This window comes from Asterias amurensis, chromosome 21 (genome assembly GCF_032118995.1).
Source record: "Asterias amurensis chromosome 21, ASM3211899v1".
Taxonomy (NCBI): Eukaryota; Metazoa; Echinodermata; class Asteroidea; order Forcipulatida; family Asteriidae; genus Asterias; species Asterias amurensis.
The window spans coordinates 14,349,313-14,370,572 of NC_092668.1; the positions used below are offsets into that span (position 1 = coordinate 14,349,313).

The following is a 21,260-nucleotide window of genomic DNA, read 5'->3' on the forward strand; positions in this document are numbered from 1 at the left end:
ACACGCCCCTTGGACATTGCCTTGGTGCCTTTGAAATGCCCAGTTAGAAATTTACAATTTCTTCGTAGGGTGCCCTTTACCAAGGAGAAAACGCCTTGGTGCCCATGCCCTTTCAGAAAAGAAACATACAGGACTGGACACACACTATTAAATCTTGGCTAAGTTTCCAGCCTCCTGTCAACCACTAGATGACACTTGTCGAAACGTCGTGAGAAACCAAACAGCCCTCCTCTAAAAGCAGACAAGTATACTACGAAATTTGTTTAATTTGTACTCAAAAAGAGTACATAAAAACCCAAACCATAACGTTTAAAAATGATGTTCTTAGAAATAAACCCCGTCTTTAATTGTTGTGCCTCTCCGACCCCTATATTATAATTGTATTTTAAATTATGTAACATTTCATTGGCACTAAATGCTTCCCTTTTCCGGGCAGTTTTTAATCTGGGAATGTCTATTGACTCAACACGCACGTGGGTTTTTTCATGCAATCGAGGAGAGGTATAGAAGCATTGTTGGCTGAACTACTTAATGTCAGAGTGGAATTGGATCACGTCACGACTCCCCCTTTAAACCGGTGTCCAAGTGGTCGTCATAGCCCGTTCGCTGTGGCCCATAGCCCCCATCCTCCCTGCCGTCAGAGCCCCGCTAGAGTTTACCGTTCCACTTTTCATCCTTTCGATCACTCCCGAATCCATCTTCGTTTGACAGCCACTCATCAACAAGAGACAAAAAACCTCCAACCACTCTTGTTGTCTCCCTTTTTTGTCTTCTGTTTTTTTTCCTCTCTCCTCAAATGATGGCAGACGGTTAAACAAACGTGCCACTAAGTGCTGGAAAACTCAAACACATTCGAGATCAACCCAGTTTTCACGGGGATCGTCTGCCGCGCGGCGTGTACAAGGTAAATAGACTCGCCGACTAACGGGCCGTTTCAACGGCGTACCAGTTCGAAAATTCGCGGGGTTTAACTGGTTGATGTTAATGCTTATGGATTTGTCACTTTATTTTATGTACACCCGGGTAGGGCTATGGTAGAGCATTAATATTCATACAGAGGTCCCAGTGGTTTGTTCACTAAGTGTGTCTAAGTAAACGGATGGATCGCCGCGGTGCGGAGTTATCCACTATTAATTATTCCAGTCACGATTTTTTTTGCGGGCTTTTTAGGGTGATTGTTAAGTTGTTACAAGATCACTTTTTGGCGGGCAAACAGTCGTTTAAGTCATTAATCACACCCAAGGAATATTCCTCGGTAAGATTGATTGAGGGGGGAGCGGAAGTGCTCGGTCGCCCTGTATAGATACAGGATGCAAGTCGGAATGGGAAACAAGCAAATTTCCACTAAATGGATTGAGACATTTAATCTTTAAAAACATCACCGGGATGTAGTGATCTTCTGAAAGATGTTGAAGACTTGAGATTGTGAAAAAAAAATACATATTTAACCACCTGCTAGAGTGGTAGTATATTTTTTGTATTATTAATCTTTACCCCATCTTTGAAGTCAATAATTTTCGAGAACCACTTTGTAATGCAATTTATTAATCCAGCCATGCTCTAGAGAATCATTTTAAAGCCACTGGGCACTTTTGATAATGATCAAAGACCAGTGTTCCCACTTGGTGTATCCCAACATATGCATAAAATAACAAATCTGTGAACACTTTGACTCAATAGGTCATAAAAAAAAAATGCAAATTGTGTGTGCTTTGAGGTGCCTGAAAAAAGGCCTGAAGTATCTTTCAAGTTCAAATATTTTAGTGAGAAATTACCTTTTCCTCAAAAACTGCGTTCTTCCTAATTTAGAGAGAGCCGTTTATCACAATGTGTTATACTTTCAACAGCTCCCCATTGTATGCTGATTACCAAGTAATTTTATTTGCTGATATTTGTTTTGGGTCGTTATCAAAAAGTGTCCAGTGCCTTTAACGAACGTGGTTCCAATTTCATAAAATATAACTATAATATTTCACTGCCAACTCAAAATTTAAATATTCAAATACTTTAGATTTGTTGAGTCTTCAGTTGCTTTTGTCGTTTCGTTTGTCCTTTGTCATTTTGTCCAGTTTGTAACGTGTGGGTGTCTTTCTGTCTGGCTGTCTGTCTTTCTGTCTGTCAGTCTGTCTGTCTGTCTTTCTTTTTAGCTCTTTTTGTTTGCTGCTGTTGTTGTAACAAAAATCACAATATTATATATATAAAAAAACTGAAAGGAGACATAAAATTATTCTTTGAAATCATTTTATTCAGTCTCTGTTTAATATGAATTTAATTAACAAATCGACTCAAATCACTGACTCGTTTTTTATGTAGCTATTTTGAAGTTTTGCCATTAGAGTTTAACCTAAATTATGAATACTTCGCTAACATCTGTGGTAATAGTAAAGTACTGTTTCATCTTCATGATGAAGGCGGAAGACAAAAGCAGCGTTTTTTCTTCTATTTTGTTTTCATCCCTATGATATGTTTTTTTTAGCAACTAGAGATTGGAGCGAACATACTCTTCTCAAAACTTGGAAATCACAATGTTTGTGTGGCATGTTTTAACACAGGAACCTTTTCACACGATACAATTTTTTTTCAATCGAAAGGCTGTTGCACATTTTCAACAATCCATCCATCCTATAAAAGTTATGGCTTAAATTTGACGTATTAACAAAATCAGCGCCGTTAAAAGTCAAAACACTATTTTGAATCATTTTGAAATGCATCCAATTAAAACAAAAGACTAATGTACCTTACTTTTTCATTTCAAACTTTGCGCTGACATAAAAAATGTTATTCAAACGTCATAATACTCTAGATTTAAATAGCTTATCCGTCAATTAAACACGGACGATGGAATACTAATTATTTATATCTAACTTTTGTACACAATCGTTCAATATATACACATAAAATGTTTACAATTTCTTACAATATAAATGTACATTTTTGATAGTTTTTAACATAGCTTCCTAGAGAGACGCAGTAACTTTCAACCTACTCCACAATTTCATTTTCCAATTTCCAATCAGATTGATATTTGGGAAGATTTAAATAATTACTATTTTATAACTGTTTCCCGCCTTACAGAATTTGTTGAGCTATAGTTTATTTACAAAATGGTTGACAGTTAGTAGACCAGCATGTTAACACGCACTATAGCAATATGAAGTTTCTTTAGCGTAGTCTGCATGCCTATGTTGGCTGAATGTTGCTGAACACATAATAATATAGTAATATTGAGTCAGTGTACTATACCATAGTCTACTTATGTTGGCTGAATGCACTTTTAACACACCATTGAAGTCAGGGTACCATATTATAGTCTGCTTACGTTGAATGAATGTACGTTAACAACCATTATAGCAATATGGAGTCAGGGTGCCAGAAATACAGTCTATTGTTGCTGGCTTAAAAACACCAGATATACGTGAAACCAGGCAGATAGCAATGGCATTATAAGATCCTCTAATTCCTGACCTTCAGTTATAATTCACGGAAGTCGTTTAATAACTGTTTTTCTTTTCTTTTCTTTTTTTTCCCAAACCAACGATGCAAATAAACTAAAAACGACAGATGGTGTGAGCCAAAAGGAAATAATGATCATTAGCTTGAATGAAGAATCAAAATTAAGCGACTACTTTCAGCGAGATGAAAACCTGAATAATACTACCCCAAAGAGAAAACCCACCTAAACAAAACTTGGTGTGCTAACACCAGTTCAAAAGACATCGACTCCCCATAGACATGTTTCATTAATAAGGTAAAGCTTGGGGAGAGGTCTGGTGCAGACCAAAATGTCTCAGGAAATCACGGGACTTTGTCTTTCACTATAAACCTGTTTTCCTGTAACTTCTCCTCATTTTTTCCCGCTGAGTTTAACAAGTTGAGAGTCGAGGTTTAAAACCCCTTTACAGAATTGCGTCCATGTACGGAGCTTCAGAGGTGCCACGCTGCTTATCGAGATAATGTTCATGAGTTAATGTACGGTGTCCGCAGTCGTCAATCACCAATATTGACACCCAATGCGGCTGCGTGTTGCTTAGCTCTAATGCGCAGACTCTCTATACTGCTACTCTGCATATTGTGCGGCGGCATCGTCAAAGTAGGTATCCCGGTGGGGGACACGTGAGGGAGTAGATGAGCCGGTGGCCAGGCCGCAAAACCGGCCATATGAGGGGAGTAGAAGCCAGACAGAGCAGCGGCAGCCGCACCGGGCTGTCTCTCGCTAGAAAGACCGGAGAAGTGTCCAAAGGCCGGTGGCATGCCAGACCGGGCGGCGAGTAGGGCCGCTGAGCTTGGGTCAAAGCAGGGGAACTGTCCCGCACCACGGAATGGAGGGAAGCCCATGGCATCTGGGAAGGAGGTTGTGATGTGTGAACCGCCTAGAAAACCACTCAGAGGATCTGAATAGGGTAGAAACAAAAATAGAAGAAGGAAATAAGTTTTGACAGAAAATCAGTCCATTAACAATAAAGATCTATCCAATAGTGGATTTTTATCAAAGAAAACAATATGAAAAACACACAGTTATATTACACGCACAAACTGGAGGGACATGTTCTTTGCACATGCTATACTACTCCTTTGGAATCAGTCACCCTCAAACAGTCGGCATAGTGGCACCGTGGACACATTTAAAGAAATTTCAAACAGCTTATCAGTAGTCTGTTCTTTCTTTTCTTTCCTTTCATCTTGCTATCCTCTCTTCCTATTTGTGTCTGTTTCTCCTCTCTCTATTCATACTATTTCTCCTTTCTTTGAGCACCACCTCATTAGGTGTATATTGCGCATTACAAAAAATCATTATTATTATTAGTTGGTAAAGTTGACTCACTTTGAATTGTTGTGATTGAGACCGACGGCCTGAGAGGTGATGGTACTGACTTAGGAGCGTCTTCAGACATCGCCATCAACGGTGAGGAGACGGGTGAGGGTTTCTCTCCTGGTTCCTTCTCGGTCTCCATCTCATGTTTTCTCCCATACTCCTCAATCGGCGTCCTACCACTTGATACCACCAACGGGTCCGCTCTACTCCTCGACTCGGAGAACCTGTGGATAGCATCCTCTGATGTTTTGTCTGTGTTATTGTTCTCAAGTTCCCTCAGAGGTTCAGGTACCTCACAGTCCACCGTGAGGTGCTCTTCCTCCTCACTCGGGCACCTCTCGCTCAAGCTCTCGTCAGCATCGATGTCCTCCTCATCATCCTCTTGTTCCTCTGTTTGTGGTCTCCGTGCCTCCTTGTAGTCTACGAGAGGCGATGAGGTACTCCTGCTACCCTCCTCCTGAGGGTCATGCTCCTCCTCATCGTCATTGTCGTCCTCCCCCTTCTCGTCCGAGTCCTTCTCGGCCATTGCTTTGTTTCGCTGCTGCTTCCTGAACTTGGCACGTCTGTTTTTAAACCACACCTAGAAATATAAAACAATAACTTCATTATTTGCAGGCTCATTATGCATTTAATTACAATGCAATTATTTTGTAGCCACATTGTAACCAAGTCAACCTTTTTACTATTATTGCCCTTCTTCATCAGGAGCATTTCTAAAACCTATTCCAAAACCATGCCTTTTCGCACAGGAGAGTGCCAGCATCGGCAACCAATAATGATCACACACAGACTGATTATTGCCCTTCTTCATCAGGAGCATTTCTAAAACCTATTCCAAAACCATGCCTTTTCGCACAGGAGAGTGCCAGCATCGGCAACCAATAATGATCACACACAGACTGAAAATCATTCACATCAACAATTTACCTCCTCCTGGGTGATGAGAAGCAATTATGGTCATGTTCAGTTACGGTACACTATTATTGCACTTGTTCGTTAGGGCTTGAGCATTCCTAAAAACCTCCTTCTCGATGGGAGAGTATTATCATTGGTAACTAATGATCGTTATACAGAGTGATATGCATTCACGTCAACTCTTTATTAACATCCTGTGTGATGAGAAACAATTATGGTCAAGTGTCTGGCTAAAGGACACAAGTGCCACGACCGGGATTCGAACCACGAACTCCAGTGCGATACGCAGTAGCTTTGTTTACCTCTGTTGGCCAGCATGGCCAATATGAACTGTTTTGATATAGTACATCGTTGATTTTCAAAGTTACATTCTGCATAATTTTAGTAGATTATTATTTTGTCCTTTATGTCAATGATGAGTGACCGAAACGGTACACTGTGCTAACCTGCAGTTCAATTGCTTGTGTATGTTTATTTTATCAACAGTATTTTTGCGAAGTAAAGGCACTGGACACTACTGGTAACTATTCGAAATAAGTTTTAGCATACCTGGATTCGTGCCTCTGGTAGATTGGTGCACATTGCTAGCCTTTCACGCATGACTACATCCGGGTAATGTGTCTTGGAAAATGTTTTCTCCAGTGCGGCGAGCTGCTGATTGGTGAACGCAGTGCGACTGCGCCGTTGCTTCCTGTGGGCACCGTAGCGAGCTTCAAGTATAATATCTGTGTCAAAAAAAAAAAAGACAAATTAAGTTTAAAATAATGATCCAAATAACAGACAAATAAATACCAAAATAAATAACAATAAAAGAAATAAATAAGTAAAATAAGAAATAAATAAACAAAATGTATTAGTTGTAAATAAAACAAAATAAATAAACACAAAATGATAATGAATGAATAAATAATATACAATCGTTGGTTTTCATTTTGACTTCGTGGGACCGTTCAACAAGACAATTGTTATAATAATTAATTCTGGGATAAATAATACAATATGTTGTTATCCGCACAAAAAAAATACTCACAAAAAAACCCAAAACAAATTCAAGACGTATCCGAACACAAACAATTTAACCAGGTGTAATATATAAGAAGTTAAGAAATTGAGTCAAATTAATAATGCGAGCGAATCGATTTAAAAACCTCTCAAAAATGAAACTTCAAAAAGGAAATTAAATGGATATTGACATGTGTACTGAATTGATTGTAAGCCAATGAAGTCAATGGTTCCTTTGATAACAAAAACTAGAGGATTGTAGTGACTGTATGAGCTTATTCAGAAAGCAAGGATTCCACCTCAATCATACCCAATCAAATTCATGTCAATTAAATTGACTTCGGCAACTGTACTAATATGACATATCAAATAATTGCAGATATTGAAAAGAAATCCACCCTGGCAAAAAACACCCCACTAGTGATGAACACAGGTGGTACTACAGAACCCTGACAACCCTTTACTGAATTGTCTTCACCCAAATTAGACCCCTAGGTGTGTGACCTATAGCTATTGTTTATCAAGTGCATTGACTCGCTCAAATAATACTTCCAAGACCTCACAAAACAATCTGACAGCCAGCCCCCTTTTTCCCAGTGTACGTTTCCCAACACAATCTGCCTATTTCACCAACAAAAGCTTGACTCAAGTTACAATTTTAAATCCGGGCTTTAGCGCAGTGCTGCAAGAGCATGAATGGCGACCCTACAGACGTATCTATACCAAACTAGTGTATTTTCCATTACTTTCTTTTGCAGGTGGTTTTGAGGGGATTGTGTGTACATGACTAAAGGGTGGCAGAGGTAGAGGGATTTGGTTTGGAGAATCTTAAACCACACAGATTTTTAGACAGTAAGAAAAATGGGGGTTGAGGGGTCTATGGTGCGGATTAGTACGCTCTTCTGGAAATCCAAACAGTGTGGATGAATGGGCTGGCATTTGGTGCTTGTTTGGCGTAAACGCGGGGCAAGCCGTGTGAAAACAAGCGAAAAGAATGCCTGATTGTTCATGCGGTCCCAGCACGGGAGCAAGGGACAGTGGGTAAATTGATATTTTTTTTTCGACCTGACTAAAAAAAAAAAAAAAAAAAAAATGAAAGAAAGACGTATACTCTGCACCAGAGGCGATACGCGGCCACCTTAGACCGCAGTGTACATACTGCTTTGATGCAAGCCCGTAGGGGTGCATGACTATAAGAATACAGTACTTCAGAAACCAACTCTAGAAAAAATCACCCCTAAAATCCTGAAAAGTCTATCCTTCAAGATGAAATTTGAGCATTTTATAATGTCTTTTTTTTGCACTAGTGACTGGTGAGTGTAAATGGAAGGGAAGACATTTCAAAGATCAGTCAGGAATAGAGAATATTATGTTGTTTGTTGCTAACCCTGCAGTTAATCACAAACAATACTTTGGGTATTTATTTATGTGGTGAAAATTTGTTGACTAAAATTTCATTCGACGGGGATGAACTGTTGTTTTCGACAAGTTGATGCATTCAAACAATACATTTAATACAAAACAGGGAAAAATTTAACCTCCAAAAAGGTCTCAACTGATCAAACCTTACATTTAAAGTCCCTTTAAACGCATTTAAATTATCCCATTTTCAAAAACATTGTATCTAATTGTATTCAACGACGAAGAGTTATTATATATTTCTGGTAATGAAACCAATGATGCCTCATAAGTGAACTTAATCAATGTAGCTCACAAGCCTGAGAAAACCTGTAAACACTTGGTATGTGGATCAGAAACACCTTCCATGATAAGTGTTCTGGGTTCTTTTGTTTGCACTGGCAATCCCAGTGCACGGAACCTACATCTTAATGTCCCATCCGAAGGTGTATTAGATGCAGTGGAAACAAATTCAAAATGGCGGCTTACCCGCTAGTCTCTCAGCCAATGAGAGAGCGTGTGTGGAAGGCCGATACCCAGGATGGATTTGTAGAGCTTGCTGGTGCATGCTGTACATGGCGCCCATAGCGCCCAATGTGGCGGGATTGTAGCCGTTAAAGTGCTGCATCATCTCTTTTAACTCGCCGAGCTTGCTTACAGGTCTGTAGAAATAAACACAAAGTAAAAGTCACATTAAGTTTATACGTTGTTGTGACTGGTGCCTCACTTAATTTTTTGCTAAGCAAAGAAATTTTTCAAGCAGAATTTTCTGCATAACAGCTTTATGAAACTGGAAAAAGTATGCTACTTTGAGCCCAACTTGGAACCCAACTTGGGACCCAGTTACTGATCTGGGCGTGGCACAGAAGGAGGGCCTCCTGTTCGACCATCAAAGGGCACCGACGCCCACTGCGAGATTTCAAACCCCTTTGTGTCCATGTCACAGCATTCCCTAAGTAGCCGATAATTGAAAGAAAAGACAACCACGAAATGGCCGTTCAAGCAAATGATCAGATTAGATTAACCGTGAGAGTTTGAATGTCCGACTGCCGTTCAATGACAAAAGTCATTGTTTACTGCTAGCATCCATTATAATTGAGATCATTTTAGGGAGAGGGACTTTTAAGAAGTCCGGTTACAGTTTCATTTGTGAATGAAAAGCAAGAAATTAATAGCTCTTGCAACAACATGCCTCTTCATTAGATAATGGCAAATCGTCACAAATCATGCGAGGTATCTGGGACAAAAGACCGGGGAGTGGGTCCCAGATGTGGGTGTTCGAGGCTCTAGCATCGCGGGACAATCGCGTCGATTGCCCCGTTGTGTGATGGCATGAAACTATAGAAAATAATCAAACATATCAGCAAGAATGAACTTTTAGATGACGTAAATCTAAAAACAGAATAACAATGTGTATTATTCGATTGTTTGTATTCGGAAACTGATACAAGAACGAATACTTAAAATCACAAAAAACACATCAGAAACGTATTCGAATAAAACAATTTGGAATCGGTTTTTCGGATACAAACAATAAATAATCGAAGCGTCATTCAAGCTTTATCAATTGTCGTTCATAGGACCCGTTAAAACCAGAGTGGATACACAGTTGTGGTAATTTGGCAAACAATATTGACTAAATCGAAAACAAAGTAATTGAAACAATGGCATAGTACCGGTATTAAACAACTGCTTCAGTCTTAAAAATCATTTGAACACTTGCAAAGAAACACGAGCAACGCACTGTTTTCTCGCTTGTGTTGTTAACTCAAAAAGAACATTCATAAAACCCGATGATACGAATTAGTTTTAACCGTGTTTTGCATCATTTTTGAAGAAAAATTATTACTGTGTAGTCCTATTATTTACTAATTTTTTTTCTTTCTGATTTGTAGTTCCATTTTTATATATTTATCAGGCTTATTTTAAATGTGACTGATAATAAAATATGACATCTTTGCTTTGGACTCCAAAATGGGTCTCGGTTATTCAAATGTTAGATGAAACTTGTTGCTATGGTTGTTGTTGTTGTTGTTGTTATTGTTGTTGTTGTTGTTGTTGTTGTTGTTGTTGTTGTTATTGTTGTTGTTGTTGTTGGTGGTGGTTACCAATCAAGCGATACATAACTAAATGAGGATGTACCTTGCTAGGTAAAGTTGCTGAAAGACAGTGAATTTGGACACGGCAGAATTAAAAACCAAAACCATATTCTGAATTCATCCACCAGAGAGTTTGCCGTTGTATACTGACCTAACTGCGGTTGTGCGACCACACTTTAAGATCAGTCAGCATTATGCGAAGTCAAATATTGACATTTTATAGATAGATATAATATATTGTACAATTGCTCGGCAGGCCTCCAGCTTTTTTACAAATCGTGTTTACTCCCAGTTGGTGAACTCGATATGGTGGCTGATGGGCAGTTACAAGTTCAGTAAAGGCACATACCCTCTCTCTCACTCTGTGCCCATACACCCGTACTGATAACATGACAGATGGTCGAGACTGATTTAAACGCTGGTTGAAGTCCCCCCACCAGAGAAACTAAACGGGTGGTTTGAGAGTAAAGACTCATTGAAAAATGACTCTAAGTCATCTACACACGCTGGACGGAACAGACGTTGTCAATTGCAGTGTGAAAGAAGAAACAATTCAATTTGGTTGAATCTCTTTCTTTCCTACCCCCCCCCCCTCTTCTTTCTCTTTCTGTCTGTCTTCAGAGTCCGGAGATTGGGTTTGGGAATTCAGCGTGCGGGGCGCTGGGCTGGCGACGGGACCAGTTGTTAGGATGTACGGGTGGCGTATTTTGACTGATGGACGCTCCACAACACACTAAGTACGGAGCCCTTTCGGGGGAGGAGGGGTAGAAAAAAACTAGAGTTTAAAAAACTCGCTGTTGACAGAGTATAATGGAGGTGGATGCATTAATTTGATCAAATAAAAGGGGGTAGTGGAGAGACGTGCCTATTATAGGGATCAGACTGGTAGGGTGGGATGGACAAGGAAGGGGTTAGAATTTAGGAACAATCTAGTCCTCACTTACTATCTGTAATGTGATATGATTGATATTGACTCTTTTTGCTATATGGCAACCTGATCGGACCGCCCCTTATCGCACCCCCCCCCCCCCGCGTCACCGAGAACTTTACAACTGCTTTGGCAATTTTGTTTTCATAATGAAGTGATTCTGTTATAATAGTTAAGATTGAAGCTCCTTTTTGGTTAGTTATACCCATTGTCAGTCATCTCATTTTCCCCGAGTGCACCGTTTAAAATTGGTATTTTAATTTGTTATTCCGCAATTAACTAATCAGTTTATTACTTGGGTGGCGGGGGCTGAGTGCGTTAACTCGGTTATCTGCGTGTTTTTGTTAAATTAGATGAGCTGGGACGAGCCTTTTAGTTTTCTTCTTATTTTTTTTATTTTTTTTGTGGCTTTCCTTTGTGCTCGTTATTCAATCAATTAATTTGAGAACATTGGACTGGCAAGATACGCACAAAATTGTTGTATTAGATTTGATACTTGATATTTGCTGGTCATTTTACTTTTAACTGCCAAAATGCATGCGTTTAAAGAGTAAGCTATCCTCAAAAGTTTTCCCCTTTTTCAAGTAATAGGAATTTTTTCACCTTCGGAAAACTTAATGAGGAATAATAGGTAATTATAGTTTTGTCTTAATTTTAATGTTATTCACGTGATTTTTTTCACCGAGCTAATCTGACTTTGACAGAAGATCTTTGGTTTATTTGGTGAGAAACATGAAATAATCTAGTTCAAAAAATTAGGGAAAAAATAAAAACAAGCTTTCGTCTGTCTTACTGTTTATGCAAGAACAAGCTTTGTCACTGACTTGTCCATCTGTGAAAATAAACTCACTTGATCAGCGAACGAATTTTAACGAATACTTAATTTTATAAGTAAATTTTTGCGAGGATCTGTATTGATATTGAGTTTGTATAATCTATGGCCAGGCTTGTTTTGAATGTATCGGGGTAGCTTCTTGAATTGCTGTTTTACTCGTCCGGAAAAGTTGATTGAAAATCTTGCCGTGACCGTGATTCGCATGGCATGTGCGACCGTTCATCTCTTCTATTTCCCCCGATGTCATGTCAGTATCGCCCCGGTGACGAAACATCAAACTCGGTCTTTACTTAAAATACGACCAGGGGCTGGTAGCTCAAAAACACAAGCTGTAATATACCCCGGCAGTATTCTAAAATTCGCTCTTAACTAAAATCATTCTTTGTCTACTCAGGCTACAAAAAAGGACCACTCTTTTCTGTATTTTTATTCATTTTTTGTGGAACCTTAGAAAAGAAAGCAGACGGGCCCTGTGGTGTATTTAGGATCGCCAATCTGTACGGGTATTAGAAGTGCAAGCTGTAACCCTCCTGTTTTATCAAAAGAAAAATAACCAGTGATTGTTTACGTTACACGATTAAGCAAGCTTTTAAAGTGGTCAAGAAGGTTTCCTACCCCTTTTCCTTAAGGATCTTACATAGATCATTTTCGGCGGGAAAAAGCAGACGACAGCGATGTAGTTAAAAACCAGAGCCAGGGGCGATGTGTGTGTATTGAAGAAAATAGGTAACAGCGGGGGACGGTGGCGGTAACCATATGGCATGAAATACTGTACGGATTACTAGGGCAGTTTGAGAGCAAGGCAGTTGGGGCTATATTAATACATACGTTCCATGGTGGTCTGTGGTGCTTAACTGTTTAAACTGCCTAATTGAAAATTGGGTGAAGAAAACGGATTACACATGTCTTGTCACTCTACCGTGGACAGGGCTGATTTTATGAATATGTTCACTTTTAGATTGATATGATTACAGTAATAGAATCAAAGCACAATCCTAATTTATTCTTCTTGCTGGTGGAAGTGATGGGGTGCGTTTATCATTGGATATAACAATCATAATGGAGGGACAAATGGAATTTATTTTTGGTTGATCGGAGAAACAAGGTTTACAAGATTAAGACGTTCTTTTCCGACTTAATTTCTTGTTTTCTTTTAAGTTGGAGAGAATAATGCGACCCTAAAAACAGGTCAAGTGATTTTAACGTTGATAATTAACTTAGAATTTCAATCAATTAATTTTGACTCGCTCCAGATTGTCTGCTTTTGGAGGATAACAGTCTGGTTCTGTTTATAGCTTTTGGTTTGATCTAATTATCGCTATAAATTCTGCACGGTCTCCTGTATCTATTTATAAAGTTAGAATCAAAATAAAAACAAAATGAAGTCTTGTTTCCAGAAGTTTATCAAACATTGCCACGGGTGGCCTTCTGTAAAAAAACAAAACACAATTCTAACAAAGAAACACATTTTTTTTCGAAGCAACTTTTCAAGAAATATTTGCTTGAGCTCGTTTTAAAAACATTTTGTTTTTACTGATCTCTTTCAACTTAAACTGCAGTGATAATTGACGATTTGTTTTGATTCAAAGCGAAATCATTACAGCACATCAAATCTCTGATAAAGTCCAAACTTATGAAAATGAGTAATGGGTGATTAACAGTGAGTCCGACTAATACAACAATCTTGGGTAACGTTTATGTGAAAGGGTTGGTCCGAGGACAGAAATTATTGACAAGTTTCTTCAAGTTGGCTTTCTCGCGTGGGTGGGTGACGAATGGGTCGTCACACATGGTGTCACACCCCGTCATAGTTTTAAATTATTTAAGGAATTTGTTTAATGTCGCAGAAGTTTAAAGAAGTTTTAACGGCTTGTCTGCTTTAAGCAACTAACAACTCTCAAAGAAAATACCGAAGCAATTTTTATCCTGGCTGATTAAAATGTTAAACTGTTAATTCCCGCATAACATTTTAAAATATAACTCATTTGAGTTTGAGTTGCATCACCACTCAGTTTTGTTCTTTGTTTTTTGGACGTGCACTTTTCTTTTTCCCTGTATTGGTTGTTTTGTTGCTTAAAACTCTGTCTTGCCTCACGGAGGTGTTGATGACAAAACATAACTTTGGCGAATTGAGATTTGAATTTTGATTTAACAATCCCAAAGGTTGTGTGACTTTTTTGTTTTGCCTGCCGAGTGAACATTCTCGAAAACCATTTTTTTAACTGTTACTTCTCCAGACGCCTAGCCAAGAAAAAAACTTAAAGTTTATACTCTACAACTGTACGATTGTAATAGTCAACAAACTGAATCCAGAAGTAAACTACGAGGGATTGCGGGCTTTGTTTGACTTGGGCGAAGGTGCGTGACCCGACCCCGGGGGAAAACGACGTTTGCGCCCGGCCGCTAGTCCCCTAAGAATGTGGTCGTAAAGACGGACTTTCCACTTGATCCCCTGCGTGGCTCAACGCCCTTAACGAATAGCTGTACATCTTGTGTTTTGAGACATTTCAACGAGTTAGAGCTGTCATTTTAACGAAAAAAGCAACTTATTGATGAGTATGCTTTGCAGAAAGTGTTCCATCACTCTCAGCAATGTAACTATTAATTAAAATTGTGTAAATATTTGCTAACATTTCTGATTGATGAAGTATTAAGCGTGCTTCTATAACTGGTTTTAAATGACATTCGCAAAAGAACAAATTCAGTGCAAACGAGGTTTGGAAGGAGAGAAACTTTTGTTATGGCAGTGCATAAAATGAACGTTTCATTACGACAAACATGATACTTTACTCTTAAACAACATTTCATAAGATTGTTATACAAAAACACCGGGAAACGTTACACGTTGAAAAGTACGAAAGTTTGTTTAACCCTTGAAAACGTAGGTGATGTTCTTTCTTTTCTCCGTTGTGTCTGTTGTGCATGTTTATTTGCGTAATTGTTTGTTTGTTTGTTTGTTTGTTGATTTTGATAATTAGTATTATGCTCTAATGTTGAGTAATTTGTAGGTTACATCCATGCATGTCGGGTCCTACGGTATGAGTATTACATTGATGCCTAGCAGGTATTATTAACAACAAAATTACAGTACAACATGAGCAGTTCGTTTCAAACTAACTCTTGAGTTGCTCGTTAGAGTTAAACTGCACACAAATAAACAAATGTGTGCGAAAACAAACAACTTATTACAACTAACATGGCATGGAATAGTCCGTGGAACTTTGACATCGTAACATGCTGGGCTTCGAAAACTCATTCAAAAAAAGTGAAATCGCAACACTAAGAAAGTATGATAAGTTTTAAAACGGTTCATCTAGTTAGTAAATTTGAAACACTAAACAAACAAAAACTTACCTTCAAAGAAAATCTGAAACGAATCCTTGCTAAATCACGCCGATTCCCACGCCAACAAGTCCAATACTCCACAATTGTTTCGTTCGACAGTTCGAATTCCTGAGTTTCCGTCGAAAAGAAACTTCCCGTGGCAGATAAAACAGAGTTGCGATCCCAAAAAATGGATGTCCCTTTCCCGCTTGCAGCTAAAAAGTTGTTACGATTTACCGAAGCGAAGTCGCTGGGAGTACAGGTTATAAATAATAAGATCTTGTAGTAGTAGAAAGCAGGTCCCGTGGACCGAAGCTTAACTGACCCTCTTTAGACGAGAGCAAAATGACAGAATGCCCGGGTGTTTCGGTCGCTCATTAGCATGCCCTCACTCGTCGATGGATCTCTGATGAACTCTCACCGTACATTAAACACCCTGTGACTCTCGCATCTAACGGAGTATTGATGTTACAAAACGAGTGCTTAGCCATGGCTTGTACTTAGCCACCGACGACAGGGGTGATATTGGGGCGGGGCTAAGACTAGTGCTCTATTGTCCGTTACCCGTGTAAGCGTAACGGGCTCCGTGCACCAAAAGTCTGCCTTAATTACACACAACGGAATCCGCGCTCAACATCCGGACTGCTGACAGCCAGAAAATGAAACATGATTTTTTTACGGTGGGCTGGATTTCATGACTGGGAATTATTGTATGACGAGAGGTTTTTAATTGTTGTTGCGTATTTTTTGTCTTTATTTGTTTTGTTTGTTGTTGGGGGAAATATTAGCAAGCAGGGTCAATGTCACTGTGTACTTTTTACCCCAAGTGAAACACTTTGCACCAATTGAGAATAATCATTGGCTGACATCAGTTTTTACCGTCTCATATGAAGTACCACGATCGGGATATTACTTATACCCCCAAATGAAACCTTCTCTCCCCAAATGATAATTAATGGGCACCAAACGAGGGATCAGTGACTTGCAATCATATTGCATTGAACCAACAGGGAGTACTACCACATCATGTTCGGGTATACTTAAACCCTCAAAGGGAATCCCAATTGAGAATGTCATTTAAGTTTCTGTTAAACATCCTCCAAACACAAAGCTATACCACATCAGCATTGAACGATTTACGATACATGAAATTCATGCTAAAAAGTGTTATCAAACAAACTGTCAAACTATTTGTCCAGCTTCAACACAACTATTGACAGAGGCCGATATGGGACCTCTTTGGGGACATTTATTCTTGGCTTGGGATTGTTTGCACATTCATATTGGTTATTTCGATTGCCACAATAGAAATAACTAACGGCGATTTAAGGAATAAAAATAAATGCTATTATTGTTCAGTTTAAACTGTAACAACCAAATATTTCCTAACCAATATTTCCTAAACTGTTTGTTTGTTGTTTTATTTTTGAAATGCAGAATGTATGCTCTGGTTTTGCAGACCATGCAGAGACATCTTGATTGCGACACCGCGATCCGGCTGTACATGTGAGTATTAATTTGACAAATATACGCCTCTTGAGGGCGCTTTTGATCCCATTCATGGCTAAAATGTATAGTTTTTCTACATTGTGGTCATTGCATTTCCACCATTGAATCATATTATAATTATATTCTGTCCAAATACAGATGTCATGAGTTAATCATGATAATTCTGAAATATGGATTGAAATTTAAGTGATCAGAAAGGCATGTATTCCCTTTTGTATCAATCCATGCGATTGATTAAACCCATTTCCAAAAGTAAGGAACATTTCAAATTAGCAAATGTTACAATTGCGAACAAGGCATTGTCTAAGCCCCTATTGGAATTAAATAAGACCACATTCATGTAAAAAAACTGAGAGGTCTCCCGAATTCTGAAAAATCTACTCAGCCGCGGTAGGTGAAAACAAAGCAAGAACATTTCTCAAAAGAACACAATCTTCCTGGGAAGTAGATAAAGTCACACACTGACTGCAAACGTAATTTTTAATGACACCTCAGCATGCAACACTTCAAATCCCATAACTGTCAATAAGTTCCAACTTTCAGAAGTTGTGTCCTTATTCAAAAGGTCGGCAAGGTTTTTTTGTTTACCTGAATCCGATAACCAGCATGCCGCCAAAGTATACATTATTAATCATACACCTACGTCTCCCATAATGTTCTCATGGACGACTTGACTATCTAATCCACTTGATTTTCAAAATAACCATTACGAAAACGCAGTTTCCCCGACCGCACTAAATTGATTTTCTTCTTTCATGCCGCTCGGCAGTCGCAAAGAGCCGGCCCTTGAAATGTTTCTCCCCTACCCTTTCCCAAGCTCCTTATTCTTTTTTCCAAGCACAGCGAATAAATGCCTTTGAAGTGTATATCTTCGCTTTAAAAGCTCACTAGTGCTTGTTTGGTTTACTTGAGTGTCTATACTCTTTACCTTGCTACGATCAACTGATAATTCAGTTTTCATCCATGTTTATAATTGAGAGCGAAAAGGAACACTTGCTGTTGAAGTGTTTTATGTTTTGCATGCCACATAGAAGTCGCCGCGTTTTTTTTTTAAATATATTTTGTTTGTCTTTTTGACGGGGAAGGGGGTGTAGGTCTACGAAGTAGTTTGAAGTTAACTAGAAACATAATTCTGGGAAGAGTGCAAAACGTCAAACATCGTTGTCGTGTCCCTAATATGCGTTATCTTTAATGTGTGTAGCAATGTATAAACAAAGGAGACATGTGTCATGATCGGGAATCGAACCTACACTCTAGCTCAGGCATCATTGAGTATGACGCGCTACACCACTCCGCCACCACATGCAAGAATGTTTCGAGGACTTCTCAAGCAATGCATGAAAACAACTTTTTTAGTACGATTTGAATAATAATTTCCCCTGTATCAATGAGTTAACTGATTATAAAGTACGAAGTTGCATAATAGATTTACCTAAACGCTTTACCTATTAGTTTTGATTGCGACAATAAATTATCATGATGGGATCTGAATTAGTGCCCGTGAATATGAATAGCTAAAAACCAGTGTTGTTTAACTGTGATCTCAAAATAGAACTGGGCAGCACATGGGGGGGGGGGAGCTGCTATGAGGGGGGGGGGGGGTAAGGGATATGACCATGATCTGCAGTAGCCGCGTGTTTGTTTTACGGATTTGAACCTTTTGCTGTAGCAAGAGGGCTTTTGACAAGTAAACTCGATCTGTGGAGTAAATGCAACCGAGTGTATACTCTCCTATTTAGCCTAATTTCCCATTCTTCAGTCAGCATTTATAGACCGGCTACTCCCTTTTGTGTGTCCGGCCAGCATTTTTTTCTTCCCCAGCACCCCTCATTTTCTGTGTAGAGTGTTTCAGTTAATGAAAGGGGAGTTGGTGGTTTGAGGATTGTACAATTATTGTGTTAGCTCAAGTCAATGGCAAACCAGGATCATAATTAATTTAGAATGAGTCCTTTGAGGTATTGGAGGAGAAAAGTACTTTTTTTTGTAAAGAGACCACATGTTTAAGAATGAGTTTAGGTGATTTGACAACAAAACTCGACTGTAACGTTGCGGTGTAATGTTTCAGTTTTTACTCCGATGAACGGCTGGCTACACGTAGTGTGCGACGTGTGAAAAGTGACCCCCAAAAAGGAAGAAGAACCAAACGAAATTATTGTCACAATTCATTTTTAAATGCTCGATTTTAGCACTCCCCATTGTGGAAAAAAGAAATCTATGAAGACTCAGTATACGCTCAGGTTTTTCTTTAAAATATTGGCCAACCCCCTTAGAAACCCGTAAAAGAAAACATTTCTGACGAAACTAACTTATTTCTAAAAACTACAAAAAAAATGCGTGATGTTCCCTCTTCTATTAACTCGATCACAAAGGATATTAGCAGAGTATGTTTATGTCCCCCTTCTTTAATCAAACTATACCCCGCCCCCCCCATTTGATTGACACCCCCTAAAGGATATATGGCACAGTCCAGCTTAGGATATCATGACATATGAACTGACCAGCGTACAATGTAGCTAAGACAATGAAAATAGTGCCAGCGAATGTCAACGGCCCTAGTTTGAAGCAATATGGCGATGTTTTCCCCAAAAATTAAAGCTACTCGCAAAGTTTGTTATTACAAGCACGAGTAGTTAACGTTGTACACATCTAATTGACCATTGGAACGGATGTCTATTGTGCCCTTTTATTATTGTTATCTTAAAGGTCATTGGATTGATCCGTTGACTTAATTATGAGCGAACAACAGGGTATTTTGATAGCGTCAAGGTTTTCTGTTTGGCTCTTTTGTCTACTGGCCGCAAGGGGGCGGGCGACCGAATTGAGGCTTCGTAAATGACAATCAGAGACATGTTCACGACTTTGTTGCGCGGCGTAAAACATTTACATACACTTGTTTTATATTTTAATATTCAACTATTAACTAAGGTGGGTTTAAATTAACTGTATTTTCTAATTACCACTGACGCCATTGTAACCAAGTGGCAGGCAACACAACAATAAATATACAAGGTTCGGAAAACTTCAGATTTAGTTGAAACTGTGATTTATTTTTACATTTTACAAGTGAAAAACATCTCTCTCAAAACTATCCAAAATTGGTCTCAATAAATAATTGTACTGGCAAACCAATGAGGTAGATGGCAAGCAAAACTACAATGCTACAAAATAGTAAGGTTTTAGGCTATAAAAGCTATGAGGCCTAAAAACTGTTAGCATAAGTCTTAAGGCCATTAAGGCTACCGCAAAAATAATGGGGCATGGTGTTTGCCATTCGCTCTGAAGGGAATGAATAAATGAATACGGGAATTATTGCAGTGTACTCTCTCTTACTTAAAATAAAAAGCATTTTGATCGAAAGAAATTGTCACTTATAACCTTCCAGTTAGAAACGAACACCGTTCGTCTGTTACAAAAAAAATCAACATATCTTTAGCGGTGCTATATTAAAAACAATTTACAGAAAACATAAGTTATAAGGACGGGTTTATCGACTGCCGAGGGTTAGGCTTTGGGAGACATCAAAATGGATTACACCAGTGGAACCTCAATGGAATGATGCTATCGGGTTTCGTCGGGCTGTAGCATGGAGCTATGTGTCATTAGATTTGTTGACGGAACATAAGTCAACTAAAAATGGCTTACCAGAATATCAGAAAGAACGAAAGACTCAAAACACGTCTTGCCGCTGTCGCTTCTTGTGCAGGAATGATTTGAGTCAATGCGTGATAGCTCCGCGCCACACCCGTAACGCCTCAGCGAATTGCAAGTATTCTTTATAAATTGAAGTTACTCTGGGATCTGGGTACTTATGAAGAAAGGAAATCGATGAACTAAAATAACTACGCGATTATCTGACTGGGTACTTCCAAGTCAATTGGTTTCGCCATCATAAGAGATTTTGGTGTATGACGTTTAATCTTACACAGCACCGATAGCTGTGTACGCGTTGTGGCATGGCATTGATATTGTGTGTGCGATTTATACAGCATTCCCCTTTTAAAGTACAAATTATCTTGTGAAAGTGAGGCATTCATTGAGATGAAAGTGAGGCTGTTTTTAAGTTGAGAATGAGGCAGTTTTTAAGATGAAAGTGAGATGAAGCATTGGTGTAACTTACTATAACGGCCCGATGGCTAACTCTTAGCATGCAAAAAGAAGGGGGAAACATAAACCATTTAGAAATCATTCACATTTTGAGAGTGAGACTTCCTCTTTAGCACGCAGCACAAGTCTGGGCATCATCTTGAGCATCACACACTTATGCTAGCTAGGAGTCGGGGCACAAGACATAGCTGCATCACAGTTACCTTACACAAATCCATGTACTCTCATTATTAAAGCGGCTTCAAGAAAAGAGATTCTTGCAATTTCATTTCAGATATTTGATCTTCATTTCAAAATCTGACATATTATAAATCACTCTTATTGTTTCGGTCA

General features: G+C 38.9%; 1 protein-coding gene across 2 annotated transcripts; it reads right to left on the reverse strand.

The window, feature by feature from the left end:
• Positions 1–2,719: 2,719 nt before the first annotated feature.
• LOC139952909 (diencephalon/mesencephalon homeobox protein 1-A-like) lies at positions 2,720–20,573 on the reverse strand. Of its 2 annotated transcripts, none has more exons than XM_071952203.1 (5): positions 20,466–20,573; positions 8,618–8,790; positions 6,278–6,453; positions 4,823–5,393; positions 2,720–4,391 (listed from the first exon to the last, which is right to left on the reverse strand). In XM_071952203.1, exons 2-5 carry the CDS (start codon positions 8,757–8,759, stop codon positions 3,988–3,990), a joined length of 1,293 nt encoding a protein of 430 aa, XP_071808304.1. In that variant the 5' UTR covers positions 8,760–8,790; positions 20,466–20,573; the 3' UTR covers positions 2,720–3,987. The 2 variants fall into 2 exon arrangements, with proteins under 2 accessions (XP_071808304.1, XP_071808305.1); XM_071952204.1 differs by lacking the exon at positions 20,466–20,573 and adding an exon at positions 15,345–15,726.
• Positions 20,574–21,260: the final 687 nt, after the last annotated feature.